At 38.5% G+C, this 15,282-nt stretch overlaps 2 protein-coding genes across 2 annotated transcripts in view; one reads left to right on the top strand and one right to left on the bottom strand.

The window, feature by feature from the left end:
• Positions 1-1,181: 1,181 nt before the first annotated feature.
• On the bottom strand, positions 1,182-8,785 carry LOC138060519 (universal stress protein Slr1101-like). Its single transcript, XM_068906358.1, has 4 exons — positions 8,562-8,785; positions 4,569-4,658; positions 4,123-4,229; positions 1,182-2,851 (listed from the first exon to the last, which is right to left on the bottom strand). Exons 1-4 carry the CDS (start codon positions 8,626-8,628, stop codon positions 2,663-2,665), a joined length of 453 nt encoding a protein of 150 aa, XP_068762459.1. The 5' UTR covers positions 8,629-8,785; the 3' UTR covers positions 1,182-2,662.
• Positions 8,786-8,822: 37 nt separating this feature from the next.
• Positions 8,823-15,282, top strand: part of LOC138060444 (nucleolar MIF4G domain-containing protein 1-like) — a 33,164-nt gene continuing 26,704 nt past the window's right edge. Inside the window, exons 1-4 of the mRNA XM_068906254.1 lie at positions 8,823-8,964; positions 12,631-12,731; positions 13,829-13,954; positions 14,086-14,233. Of these exons, the coding sequence (XP_068762355.1) occupies positions 8,832-8,964; positions 12,631-12,731; positions 13,829-13,954; positions 14,086-14,233 (508 nt within the window). The 5' untranslated portion in view covers positions 8,823-8,831. The remainder of the gene's footprint in view (positions 8,965-12,630; positions 12,732-13,828; positions 13,955-14,085; positions 14,234-15,282) is intronic.

Raw genomic sequence — 15,282 nt, 5'->3', positions numbered from 1 at the left:
CTTCCCCTGGAAATTTTGTCTGAGTCATGTCTTGCCCAAATATGCGCAAAGCCTGGACATTATTTAAATCATGATAAGTTTATTTTTTGTCTGGTAAAGCTGGAACGAGAGTACGACACGTTTATTTCCGCTTTTACGGAATTTGCAAAATGGTCGCCGTTTCAAGCGTTAAGGAGTTCCCAGGAGACTTCGTTGAAGTTCCTGAAACCACCAGATAATTATTTTCGGATGGAATGCTTTCTTAATGGGTTTAAAAAGTACTGGGTGTTGACCTTTTCACGGGTTGTTGTTTTCAGTATGCTATCCCGTTAACAGGAGGGATCGACCGCCATACGGAATTGTTCAAGATCAACTATTTCCTCTAGAAGGCCACAGCACTGACGGCGGTTGTTTCATGAAGGAGGATAACACTACCAAATACGGATTATGCGTCTTTTTTATGACAAAGAATTCCGCGCGTCCGGGCCCTCACTACTCGCCACACAAGAAGAGCTTCACGTGTCTTTCTATAAGACAGGGAACCGTTAAAGAACACCTTAAAAGAACCTTTCTCCATGTTAGCACGGGTACAGAACATCCCCATGTAATTCGCTGAGGTAAAAAGGCAGAGTGGAAGAGTGAGTTGGCAGAATTCCCTAATTATAAGGAAAGTAATGTGTGCACGATATTTATTATTTTGCGACCCGTGATAAAAAGGGTAACTTTACCTTTAATTGGCTATTTTCACAAATCCCATAATACAGTTCATTTTAGGGGGTTATTTGCATTAAACAATGGATATCCAGTTCACTGAAGCATGATGCAGTCCCAAGAGTAAAGGACTTGTAATGTTTTTATGCAAAGAACCCACCAAAACGTATTGCATTATGGGAATTGGAAAGTCGCGAATATGCCTTTTTCGATATATTAAAATTTAGCTTGAAAGAGAGGTTCTGAGGACAAGGAAGATATGCAAATATTTGATATTTCGAAAATGGCCTATAGTTTTGCACGGCAGCCATGTTGTATGGCAGGAACAATAGATTATTTTTCTTATGGGAACAAATGTTCTTTCTAATGCAAATTATTTTCATTGTTCCTGCCATGCAACATGGCTGCCGTGCAAAACCTCTATTGAACGGAATCCGGCAACCTTCACTGAATGGATGGTACCGTAGTAGCCAAAACGCAGGACAGAGATCAGCTTTTTATTATTTTCTCCTTTAATTTTCTCTTTACAAGAATCATGCATTGCCTTTACAACAAAGTACAAAAATGCAAAACTACTTTCAGTCAATTTGGAAATGCAATAAATAGGTCAGGTAACCTCTTTTTCGTACACGTGGTTTCATCGTATTTTTTCCACAAATAAAAAGAAAGGTTCAAAATGTATTACATCTATCATGCCAATTTTATTGTCTATATCCTACAGCACACCATGTTGTATAAAATACCATGGTTGGATGAGTAAATGTTCAAGGATATGAGGCTGCGTGAAAACGAGCGCGACATCTCGTAACAATATCGTGTAGAGTGTAACTGTTGTCGGTCAAATCCGTTCTCAGGTTGAATCCGTTTTTACCTAGGTTAAATTGGTGATCCTCATTTGATTAAAGCAGCTATCAACCCCACAAAAATGACCGTAAACACCTTTACCTTCCCTCAAGCACTGTCTTACCCTTCTCAACACATCTTTATGTTTTAGATCATCCTATCAGTTTCTGTATTCTTACACTTGTCAACATTACAACATGGCAAGGGATTAAAGAACTGTACTATGCATTTACCGGTTCTCGAACTCTGGTCTTCCAGATCTATAGTCCTGTGTCTTCACCACTACACTACAACTACGAACATGCTCAACACACCAGACTTCTCATCATTATTTATTTCCTATAATAAGTCAATTGATATCCACGTATAATAACCAAAACTTATCCTAACCTGACCCTATTTTTTTTCTCTAGGCTTAATTTAGGCTCCAAGAAAGTTTCTTCCATTCATCTGAGTACGTATTCAACCTACAGTAGGTAAAATGAAGATCACCAATTTAACTCGGGTAAAAGCGGATTCAACCTGAAAACGGATTTTACCGGCAACATAGCCACCATACAGGAAAATCCGTTTTTACCTAGGTTAAATTGGTGATACTTATTTTACCGCTAGGTTGAATACGCACTCAGATGAATTGAAGAAGTTTTTTTGGAGCCTAAATTAAGCCTAGAGAAAAATTAGGGTCAGGTTAGGATTTGTTTTGGTTATTATACAAAAGTAAATAATAAAAAGAACTGTGTTGGGTTGAGCATGTTGGTTGTTGTAGTGTCGTGGTGAAGACACAAGACTATAGATCTGGACGGTCCGAGTTTGAATACCTGTCAGCCCGTGCATAGTACAACAGTTCTTTGTTCCCTTAGTATGTTGTAATGTTGAGACTGAATGGATAAGTGTATGAATACCGAAACTGATAAGATGATACGAAACATTAAGAAGACGCGTTGAGAATGCTGAAAACAGATCTTGAGGGAAGGTATAAGGTGTTTTCAGTCCTTTTTGGGGGGTTGACACCCAGGTAAAATGAGGATGACCATTTTAACCTAGGTAAGAACAGATTCAACCTGAGACCGAATTTGACCGACAACATATATACCCTCTACCACTTTATTTTGGTTGACCGCTTTCACGCTTACGGTGGTACCACAGTAACTGGTATGTGCGCATGATCGATGACGTACTGGCTCACACTTCCTAATATGGTGCGGCGTATCGTTCCCAGTCCTCTTGACCCCATGACAACCAGAGAAGCATTCTTTTCCTTTGCAACTCTGCAGATCACCTCTCCTGGTTTTCCTTTTGTTTCGATGAAAACGGAACACTTTTAAACAAGAAACAAGAAATAAGTTCAAACTATTAATTAGTTGGACTTTCCTAGATCATATAGGTGTCGCCCCAGCTGGGAAAATCGAACAATAAGCAATCAAGTTTTTAGTGTCGTTCGCTGTAAAAGGAGTAATCTGTGATCAGGCGTACTTTTCTTTAGACAGGGCGCGAAAAACATGTATTGAACGCTGAAACAAAGTGACAATTGATAAATCCTGGTGTTTGGCCAAAGTTAGAGTTCAGATGCACCAGATTGCATCCTAGAGTACTTAAATTTTCAAAATTTCCCGGGGGAACATGCCTCCGGACCCCCCTAGTTTCGTGTGCCTTCGAAGGGCACTCGTTATTGGCGCTCTCGCGCAAATATTACACATATTCCCGGTTATGCGCCACCAAGGAAAAATCCCCAAATTCCTTGAAGGTGTTTGGGTTAGGGTTCATTACTGGGAGCTCAAATTGAATCTTCAAAACTGAATCTAGATCTCCAAAGCGAGAGCATTACTTGACAGGAAACCTAAAATTACCCTACATACGTATAAATTGCATTCAATATGTTGTTTTAGTCCCTAAGGCCCGTTCCAAACGCCGAACGTGAACGTTGGCCGTGTAGCACTTATATATTAAACAGAGTTAACTGAATAGAGGGTAATGTGAAGTGCTAGATTTCTATCCCATATGAGGAAACTAGGTCAGAGTTTTTCTCTGTCCTTGGGTGGGCCCATTTCCATCAGTAGGGCTAACGCTCACATGGTTCATATGGGATAGAAATCTAGCACTTCACATTACCCTCTATTCAGTTAACTCTGTTTTATTGAGTTGGGTTCGGCACATGAGAGGAGCGGCGTTTGGATCGGGCCTAACTTTCTTTTATTTCCAACACAGAAAATAATTTCCATTAGCGGCATTTTCAAGAAAAATAACACTGAATATTCAGGATGCTGGCTCCAATGCACGGTTGAAACTTAGAGAGCGAGTCAGAGAGAGGAACCGTGTTTAGTTTCTTCCTTTGCTGAATTCACCAAGAGTTGAAGATAAATACCCGTTTAACCCATAATTTCTAACACCTTAAGGAATGTGCTGATTCTCTTTCACTTTGTCCGAGAGTAGGAACCGGAAGAAATATTTGGATTCAGTGTTAAGTTTGATTTTCCAAGCTTCCGCTTCTGTCAGTGTTTAATGCAGCTTCCTGTTATCATTTCAACAAAGGGAAATCAAATCAAAGGAAAAGGTTTCTACTCAACAAACAGTCGGAGGACTAGATTTTACCTGGGCTTGTTCGCACTTTTTCTTATATTTGTCAATCAAATCATCAACTTTTTTCCATTGGGCTCTGACAATGTTCTCTATAGCTTCTTCTGTGATGTCACTACCAACTGCAATTGAAGAGCATAACACGGACGAGAACTTCGACCAGCGAAGGAATGGTAACCACTGTTTCAAATTCCAATTAAAAGAGTGCTTAGCGTTTTTAATCGTAATGGCGGATGTCAAGTCGATAATGTCAGATCCTGAACCAAACCAATGCTCTGGGTGTTAAATTCTACATTTCAAGCAAACATTTCTTTTGTCTTTGTAAATCATTATGGATGCAAGCGGAATGAGTTAAAATGGTCTCGCCCTTGTAAAATTGTGGTGTCTCTGCAATGACTTGCACAGTTATCATTTTTTGGTTAGGATACCATAAATGAGACAACTTATACATCATAACTTACGCGGAATCCTTATGATGGTACTGGAAGATGCTTCGTTCACGTGTAATATCCCGACGGTATACTCCGGTCGGTGTATAAACTGGAGATAAACTGTACATTGAATAAGGTTAAATTACAGGCCCATTTTGAAAATACTGTTGATCCTTACATCTGATTTTCTCTCGACAGTGCAACACAGATAGCTAATCAAATGCGAGTCGTGGATGGCGCAAGATTCGTGATACATAATATGCGTGCGTTGCTTCTGCATAACCATCTTATTCGATGGTTTAACATAAAATACATGCGGATATTTTGCGAGTTACGAAGCATACGAGCAATGAGCAAAATGTCCGCGAGTACTATACGTTAAACAATCGAATAAGAGATTTAATATTCCACAACAAAGAAGGTGTTATTTTTTTTCTTCACTTGGTGAGTGTTTTCAAAAATAGGCACGTATTGCGTACATGTGTTAGTGCAGTAACTGGACAGCGCTTTATTCGATAATTGTCAACCGAGCTGCGTTTTGTTTTCCAGGAGATTCAAGTTGTCGAATGTGAGAGAATGTTTTAACACATATTAAATGAAAGGTGTTACAATTGAACCCACTGGGAACTCGGCCGAGCCCGAGCCCCAGATGGGATTCGAACCCACGACCCTCTGTGATCTAGTCAGATGCTCTAACCACTGAGCTACTGGAGACTCTATGGTGAGGAAGGTCGAAATGTGGGTTTTGACTCGAGCTGCATCACGCAGCTACAGAGTCAAATAACGGCAACATAGCTCATAACTGCATCACGCAGTCACATTAAAGCATATCTACGATGCGGCCAACCAACCACCCAAGTGAGCAAAAGAGAGAAGGATATACACAGTAAATGAAATGGTGACAATAGAACCCACTGGAAACTCGGAAAAATCCGAGCCCCAGCTGGGATTCGAACCCAAGACCCTCCGTGATCTAGTCGAATGCTCTAACCACTGAGCTACTGGACTCTATGGTGAGCAAGGGTGAAATGTGGGTATTTGACTCGAGCTGCATCACGCAGCCACAGAGTTAGAGCATCCGTACTAGATCACGGAGGGTCGTGGGTTCGAATCCCATCTGGGGCTCGGATTTTTCCGGATTCAAGTTTTCTTTGCGTAATATGTAGCTCTAATAGTACACTTCATTGTTTTGGTAACGTATATCATTATAATGCCGTGTTAGATACCGTGCCCTGAGAAGACATGTGGTTACTAGTAAAACACTAAACCCGGGAAGATCGAAGAAAATAAAAGTAGCCAGTGTAGAGCCGCTCGCTCTCCGAAAAAAAAAGGGAGGAAGAGCGGGCGGCTGTACACAGGCTAAATAACAGGGAATCGAGATACAATGGCTTCGAGGCTGACATGACGATCATTTTCAAGTTCCCTTATAACTTCAAGCCTGTGCTCTGAGCTTCTGACAGCTTTTAGTTCACTGAAGTTAAGTGCTATCCGGCGGGGTTAGTATCGGGATGGGAGAACTCAAAATGTACGACTTGCTGCGTCAGAAACATAGGACCGAAAATTTAACGCTCAAAAATGCGAACTAAGTAAGCTAAAATTTTGTTAGCCTGCTTTATACAAAACAAATATTGATGAAAAAGTAAATATTGATACACAGTTTTTAGGGAGAGCAGAAGGAAGTGTCGATCGAGAATGAAATATTTTGCCATCAGCAACAACATTTGCGACATAAAAACAACATAAATTTTGAACCACGAATATGAAAAATTACCATCAGCGAAAAACATTTTGAGAGACTTTTGATACGTTCAATTTTACTATTCTACCTTTGGGTGCACAAGTAACTGGTAAAATCGCGAAACAAAGGCTACATCTGTGTCAAAATGATGGCAAGACACCGGGTTTTTGTTTTTGTTAGTTTGGTTTTTTTTCGTTTCAAGTGTTATGAAGTTTGACAAGAAATGTGCGAATTCAACACAAAGATCACAATCGCCTAACTTTGAGGTTGACCATTGTTTCTGCAGTCAAAAATTTGCTCTCCTAGACGAGATTATTTATCAACAGGTAATTCCATCCTTTTACAAATAGCAGCTGATTTATTATTCACCAGTGTCACAATTTTTCGCCGATTTTGGCACTTGTTTTGTTGAAACTCAAGCACGCTTCCAACAGACCTGTTTATTTTAGTGATTTATGCACGCACTGCGGGCCTCTTGGCACTACGGACCTGTCCTTCAGGGCGCGTGCGAACGATGTAAACAGCACAAAAAGACAGCCAAGTAATGTTCTTTATTTGATTAGATAAACGAAATGACGAGTGAGAAGCGATGACGAGCTAAATTCTGAGGCTTTGCATCGCGTTACCGTGGCAACGATATAAGGCATTTATTTGAGCCTTAAATTACCATATACTATAATGAGAGAGAAAGCAATAAAATTGTGACGTTGGGATCGAATAAGTGTCCGTAAGTCCGTAATAGCGAGAGTCCGTAATAGCGGGAGTTTATTTCAGTCAAACGTCTGTAACTTTCGCTGTGGATTTAGCTGCTGTCCGTAATTTTATTTATTTATTTTTTATTTAATTCAATATTTATCCAGGGGCATCCAATTATTTAGAAGAGCTAGTTTAAATGGAGCCCTAATAGCGGGGTGTCCGTAATAGTGAGATGTCCGCAAGCTGGGAGTTGACTGTATTGTCTTTTTTTAAAAAAACGGGACGGTGAAATCTTCCCATACAGCGTTACCAGATAATGTTAGAAACAATCTCTAAAATATTTAAAATTCAACAAAATCTGTAGGCCAGTTTTACAGAAAAATCAATTTTTTTTTATATATGTCTGCAATATTTTTTTCACCAACAGAATTTGCAAAAGAAATGAAAAAAAATTACCGTCCGGAAGCAGAGATATAAACGAGTGAAGTTGCCAAAATGGTAATATTTCTTTATTTACATTGCTAGGTACCTTTTCACCACTAGAGGCGATTCGTTTTAGAAATTTGCGAGAGACCACTGTCCTGGCATACGAAATGTTTCACTTATGATTTCCATCCGTGGGTCAATTTTCAAGTGACCGTCTGAGGGCTGAGGACGTCAACAGAAAAACCGGAAGTCGAGTCCAGAATATTTCGCGCGCTTTATCCATTACCTTAGCCTTACTGTGCCAATAATCTTTCGGTTAAAGGATATTCCTTTGGAAACAAGATCATACCTTATATAGTCGTAATCAAGCATGCGATGGTGTGGTCCAGTAGCTTGTTCAGTGTGTATAAATATTTAGATTGTTCATGCACATTTATCTCGACTATCTCGTGATGCAAAAGCCGTCGACGTTTTGTCAGACTTGGATAATCAATATGGGGAGCCATCCACTCGGAGAAGATCATGCAAACTATCGCGTTTTCTATTTTATCTAGTCGCTTCTACCGGCATTAGTTTTCAATTTCTTATGATTTATTTATGCCAGAGTCCGAACGCTTGGTGAATTCGAAAACAGTAACAGGTGTCCCATAAAATAAAGAAAATCGCAGCTAAACGGAAATGATATTCTTTATTACCAGAAATGTTAAAGAGAATAAAGGGAGTATAATGTTAATGACATAGCTCTTGCTACTGAGAATTTGCAGGTTGAAACAAAGCATAAAACAGCAGCACCAAGATACCAAGTCTTCCTATGAAATGTTTCCAAACCTCTCAAGAGGTCAGCACAACGAATTGTTTTTGCATACAGTACTCAGACTAAGAGTTTAGCGCAAGTGCTATGACTACCATTTCCAAGACGTACTTTCATTTGTATTCATCAGCGGAGATAAATTGAAAGTCCACAATTTTTATTTATATAAGAAAATAATAGTCAAGCAATTCGCTAAAAACGGAGAGCCTTGACGGAAAAGAAATTTTTTGCGATGATTCGCACCATGGCGTTACTTTTATTGGGCGATGGGTGTAAGTAAATGTGTTGTAAGTGATGTCGCAATTCCCGGAGCACAATATGTTGTAATTGCATGAAACACAGCAATACTTACAGTCGAAGGCTCTGTCGCTGTGTTTACTGCCATCAACAGGAATTAAGACCAAGTATGTTTGAGACATGGCAGTAATTCTGGTACTGGTGACGAAGCTACTTGATTGTAAGCCTTTCGTCAGACAAAAACGACAAAGAACGAATCTTCTGTGGTTCTTGTAAAGTAACAGAATTTTTCCTTCGTCACGCGATCTGATAAGAGGAGGCTGGAGGTAAAGGGCTATTTCGTGACAAAGAACAGCACCAGCCCTCGCGCATCCAACTTAACAAAATGGCTGACCGTCGAGCACCAAACAGGAAAGGAAAAGAAACAGATGAATTTTTTCATATTCGAGCCAAAGGACATTTCCTCAAGGTTCCAGTTGGTCAGGATTTAGATGACAGGGTCTTTGTGAGAGCAATAGGTAGGCATGTGATCGACATAAATTACCTTGATTTGAGCTAGTTTGAGTTTGGCACGTGGAGCTACGTTTGTGTGAAGAAATTTCAATTGTTGTCGTTTTGCAAACAAGGTGATTCGCCATCACTATAGTTCATTTGCGCACACATCTTGAAAAGGAAACTAATTTATCTTATGAATGATTTCTCTTGAGCATCATAAAGTTTATTAAGCGCGAAAACGAGACTCAACTTGGGTCGTCCAGCGTGGAACCCATTCGACTATGATCATCATCAAGGTCACAGTATTGCAGCAATAGACCACTTTCGATGTATTAAAATTCAGTCCTAAACAAAAGGCATCATCTCTAGGCTCTGGGGAATAAACTCATACAAATCCTTATATTTATTCCCCAGAGCCTCGAGATGATGTCTTTTGTTTAGGACTGAATTTTAATATATCGAAATTGGTCTATTTAAATTGATAAAAAAATCACAATCACTTCCTTTTTTTCTTCAGATTTTGAAAGTGTGTTTGCTTAACACCTGCCTGGCAAAATGTTGAGCTTTGGTTTTTGTCCAAAGACTTTTTAGTGGAGTGTTTAGTTTAGTTTATGCATCTATCAATGTTAATCCCAAGGGGGGGACCCCAGGCATATGTGGGGCATTTGACTTTTCAGAAGAATTTTTGGTCAAATCAGATGAAATATCCCCACCTTGGGGAAGTAATATCCCTTAAGTTCAAAGTAGTTGTTGTGTATATTTTATAAATATAAAAACAAGTGCTTACCTATTTGAAAAAAGCCGTTTCAGGGCTTCACCCGCGCTACTTCAATTCAAAGATGGCCAGCGCACAGACGAGCACAATGGGACGATGTGACTTGGTCCCATTCCTCTGCACAAAAAGAAGCAAACGTCCCCACCCTGGGACCCAGATTCCTAGTGAAATTTCTGAGGGTGGGGAAAGCAATAGAGTTCAAATGTCCGACATATGCCCTGGGCCCCCCTTCCTCAGGCTTAACATTGATAGATGCATTATCGTAAATGGTTTGAACCCAGGAGTCCTATCATACTTAAGTAAGGTACGATCTTCCAGGTGAGTGTAGTCCCGAGAAGGACTGTTTGAGATGACATTGACTGACGTTTCGACAACCTGAGCAGAAGTCATCTTCAGAGTAAAGTGATTTGTGTAACATCAGATACTATATAAAAACTCCGGTCATAGATGTCATTGGTCAACTTATTTGTGATGTTATTGGTCAACTTTCAGTTGAGCCTACATGTAATTGGCTGGGAAGACTAAACAGTGATTGGTGCGTTTCAATCCGTCTATAGGTCTAACGTCTGTATGTGTATCGTAGAATACTGCGGGCAGTACTGTGATAGAGTAAATCAGTGTGTTGTTTGTCTGTTGATGTTGTTGATGAGGCGTTTGTAGGGTGCAGGAAGTTGTAGACATCGGCTGACAGTTGACTTGACCAATCACATCAATGGCCAGAGAATTTATACCATCTACTGGTGTTACACAAATCAATTGACTCTGAAGATAACTTCCGCTCAGGTTGTCGAAACGTCAATCAATGTCATCTCAAACAGTCCCTCTCAGGACTACACTCACCCGGACGATCTTGCTCTACTTAATTATGATAGTTTAGTTGAATTTTTAGTTGAGTGTTTAGTTTTGGAATTCACAGTTCGCCATTACTCGCATTCAAATTTGACCGACTGGACCTCTGAGCGTTGGATCTTGGGAAAAGTGACATCATTAATTATTCACTCAATAGCTTAAATTTCAGCATGTAAATACAGTTTATTATTTATGCAAAACACGAGTTTAAAAATCTGAAAGCCCGAAACTCCTGTGCTGCAAATTAATTCAGTCATTGCATTCTTAAACTACATGTAGTGAGTCTTTGACATCATTTTCTCCTTCATCCAGCTCTCTTAAGATTTTAAAGTTAGGAATGGTGGACCATAAAGTGCTACTATGACCAAAAATCAATTCTACTTTTTCTTTGTATCTCAAAACTATGTTAACTGAACACTAAGTGAGCATCGTTTTAAGCCTTCATTTAAAAAAGAAACCTGTTTATTTTGACTGGAATTTTCTTATTTAATGGTCTGCCATTACTAACTTTAAAATCTTGAGAGAGCTGGATCGAGGATAAGATGACGTCAAAGACTCACTAGTTTAAAAATGCAATGCATGTGCACATGCCAAATTTAACATGCAGCACAGGAATGTTGAGCTTTCAGACTCTTAACTCGTTTTGCATGTATAATAAGCTGCATTTACACGCTTCAATTTTAAGCCAGTGAGTCTTTGGCGTCATCTTTTGCTTGATCCAACCCTCTGAGGTCCAATCGGTAAGTCTTAAACGTGAATAATGATGGGCCCTGAAATCCTAAACTTGCACCAAAAAAAACCAGGCTTTGGATAAAATTCGAAGCTCAAACACGCTTTCAAAATCTGAAGGAAGTGTGTAGTGGAATTCACGAGGGGTGCTTCAAAATTTCCTCCCTGCGAACTGAAATCTTAAGGTGAACAATTTAAGAATTAAGCAGCCATATATTTGAGCTCCACCTGGGCTAAACTACATGGAGAGAATTCAGGACCATATCTACATGTAGAGACCAGTAAAACAGACCACAATATTTGTATTATAATATTTATATGACTTGTTCTTTCATCCAGTGCTGATCCAAATAAGCCAGTATTTCCACTGGTCTTGAATGTGGCCCTGTATTCTGTAATGTGCAAACCTGTAAGGTTACTATGTGTAAATTAGTAACTTGCAATGCACTGAACAGTAGTGATACAACTTTAGACACAGCAACTGGTTGAGTCATTAAATTCTAGCTATTTAAAGCAGACCATAGCACAAATAATAATAATAATAATAATAATAATAATAATAATAATAATAATAATAATGATAATAATAATAATAATAATAATAATAAATAATAATCTTTATTAAGGTGTCAAGTGTATTTAGCACTGATGCAGTAATTTGGGCCATTATCAAAACATATCAAATCACAGGTTGCTTTTTGAGAAGAGGGGAAACTGGATTTGCACTGACATCATCAAAAATTCTTGCAGGGTTTTTCTTCTTCTTTTATCTCTTTCATTTGGTGGGCAAAATGATTTCTTGTGTTGGTTTCTGTTTTATGGATGTTGCATTAAGGTTCCACTAACAGTTTTAGTGTTCAGTAACTAAAAAATTAGAGAGGAACTTGTTAAGTGAACATCAGAATTGACCAGTATAATTTTGTGTACACCTCAGTTAAGCCTGGGTGTTTGCATTTGTGGAGTCTCTCAGTGCCAGGATTCTTCAAAAGTCATGCAAAAGCCATGGGATTTAGAATTCACAGTGTCCAAGCCTATCAATCCTGATGCGGAATTATGTATGTTATCGATGGTGACAAAGACAAACTTTTAACTCTTGCACGAGTCCTTCTCGCAGGGGCTACTGTTATGTAGTTCGTAATGTATTCTCTTTCACTTGCTCTGTCTACAGGAGCAAACTGACTGTTTTCCAGTAATATAATGTCCAAATCAACTTCATTCATTTATCAGACTTTAAATTCACTATCATGTGAGGAATGCTAAATTCTTAAACACAAAAACTGGGCCATATTGGGTCATATTAGTTAATTACTGAAATTGTGAAAAATGTCTTTTTAAGGGAAGAAGAAGAAAACTCCCAGCAGGAGAGATCTAAGAAAGCAGTCCAGAATTCAAAAGAAAGCAAAAAGAGCTACTTTCTTCTCCAAGAAGAGGGGACAGGTCTGTACATAATAATAATTATTGCATTAAAACTTCATACAAATTTTCATTTTTTCAGTTATAGAGCAAGATGGTGGTTATTTTTGGAAATGCTAAAATGAATGCAGTGTCTTTTCAAAGGGTAGTGCGTTATTTGACTTATGATAATGATATAGCAGGGATGGAGCAGTGGTGAGAGCACTTGCCTCTCACCAGTGTGGCCCGGGTTCAATTCCCGGTCCCGGCGGCATATGTAGGTTGAGTTTGTTGTTGGTTCTCTCCTTGCTCTGAGAGGTTTTTCTCCGAGTACTCTGGTTTTCCCCTGTCCTTAAAAAAAAACCAACGCTGCCAAATTCCAGTTCGATCCGGAATGCACGGACACATGTTGAACGAGCTCCTGAGCACTCTTAAGGTGTTCCATGGGTAAACAATTTCCATTTCCATTTCCATTATTATTCAAAGCACTTTAAAATGTACATGTACATGTGGAGATTTGACATGTATATGGTAGTTGTCTTGTGCAAAGACTGAGACTCAATATGTGCAGTTGTATAATCATCACACTCAGCCAACTCTTGCAGAGTACGTAGTCTGCTAGGTATAACTACATAGAATGGGAAAATTTGAACTAAGTTAATTTGACTACTAAACTGGCCTAAACCGGCCAGACTTAGTGTTTTACTTTGTCTAACGCCAGACGATTTTACTCGTCGATGGGGAACCCCCAGGAGTCAATGGGTTAATATTCTGTAATAATAATAATTATTATTATTATTATTATTTATCCTTGGAATTTAACTTCTTCAGGGAATACCTTGTAACAAGTCGTGATTAAGTTATGGTTTTTGGAACTGGAAAAAAATTTAAGGTTCAAAATTCTAGCCGTGGATATTTTGTATTTTTTATCCTTTCCCTTACAAAGACAAAAATAACGTTAAATTTGTGCTAGAAATTGATGGCATCATAAGGAACACAGCTGTACAATGAAGGTCTTGTTTAAATAAAAAAAAATCAGTGGTTTCTTCCGGCCCTGACAACTAGTACATGTACATGTAAAAAAAACGTTCAACACAATTACCATAATATAGCCTGAATATATTCAATACCATTTTTTACAGGTTTCTGAGGTACCAAGCATTCCTGCAAAACAGAATACAAATGACACTGCTGCATCAAGCAAAGTCAGTGATAGCAAAGGCGGCTCAGGAGGAAAAAACAAAAGAAAACGGCAGAATAGGACCAAGGCATGTTGTTAGATTAGAAAATTAAGAAAATGCTGCAAACTATTTATTCAGAATAAATACTAAAATCATTATTATTTCATCATTATTATTTTTATTATTTATAATACTGGAATAATGACTTTAACATACAGGAAACTTCTGAATCTCAAGAAAACTACAAACTGAAACTTTTGGAGGACAATAAGAATGAAGACAAAGAGATAAGAAGGCTAGAAAAACTTCTTAGACTGGATAAGAAAAAGAAGCTTTCCAGTCAATTCAGCTCTGAAGGGCTTGACTGTATCTTTTTTCTAAACTGTAGCTTACGTCATTTTTTTTCGTAGATGGTTACGTACTTTATTAATTTTGTAACTTGAAGTTGGGTCATCCTTAGATGAAGTGCTAACAACATGAAGGCCTTTAATTCTGCGTGGCTTACTTCATGAAAACGGGCAGTGCGCTCGGAGGTATTCAGCATGTGATATCATGTGGAACTTCTTGGCTACTGTACAACAAGGCCAAGAGGTCACACACTGGTTTAGAAGTTGATTCCAACTATAATTTATTTCAAATTTAAAAAACAATGATAAATTATGGAGCGGCTGATCTTGTTCATTAGGAATGGTGAATCTCACATTAAAAGAGAAAAGACTTTTGAGCAAGGACCATGGCTGCCATAATAAATTATTAATTGACCCTGAAAACCATTTTGAGCATAAAAACACACAGATTGCTGTTGAAACTATTAAAAAGAAAATCATAAGCCAAGTTTGTCCTTTCAAATTTCCTTTATATCTTGCCCAGCATTCCACTGCTTTTGTGCTTCATGCGTACATGTAAAATGACACTTTCACATTCAACAGCTAACTTGAAATTTCAGTCGCAAATACTAGTAAGCTCAATTTATAATAAAACAGCCTTTCCACATACACATACTTCTAATAAATAAAGTTTGGTTTTTATTTACTGTTTATTTCTTGATTTACTTTATTCCATGTTTTCGTTACTCCAGTGCAATAATTGTGAGTTGCAAAGTTTGGGCAGCGGGTCAGAGAAAAATACCGGAAGCGGTACATGACAGCATAATTTATTTGCGCCACTGTTGAGAGGATGAATATCAGGGGCTATCTTTTAAGAAAGTGAACAGATTGAACACATGAGAATATTTAATGAAAGCGGGAGTTGTGTTTGTGAAAGTGGAAACTTCTTATACATGTAACTTTTAGATGTAATAAGAAATGTCTGAGCTCCACCACTCTCATTACACAAATGAGTGAATTCAAACTGCACATGACCAGACTGGCTGGTGCAAATTTAGTTTTGGATAGTGAAATCAGACCTGCTACTAG

Source organism: Montipora capricornis, chromosome 1 (genome assembly GCF_036669925.1).
Source record: "Montipora capricornis isolate CH-2021 chromosome 1, ASM3666992v2, whole genome shotgun sequence".
Classification (NCBI taxonomy): domain Eukaryota; kingdom Metazoa; phylum Cnidaria; class Anthozoa; order Scleractinia; family Acroporidae; genus Montipora; species Montipora capricornis.
This window is presented reverse-complemented; position numbering and strand designations above follow the sequence as displayed.

Excerpts from the sequence above, each read along its gene's own strand:
- LOC138060519 (XM_068906358.1), bottom strand. The coding sequence starts at position 8,628 with ATGTCTCAAACATACTTGGTCTTAATTCCTGTTGATGGCAGTAAACAC. Across the intron at positions 4,659-8,561 it reads CAGCGACAGAGCCTTCGACT|TTTATCTCCAGTTTATACAC; the intron begins GTAAGTATTGCT and ends TTCAATGTACAG. Across the intron at positions 4,230-4,568 it reads TACCATCATAAGGATTCCGC|TTGGTAGTGACATCACAGAA; the intron begins GTAAGTTATGAT and ends CTTCAATTGCAG.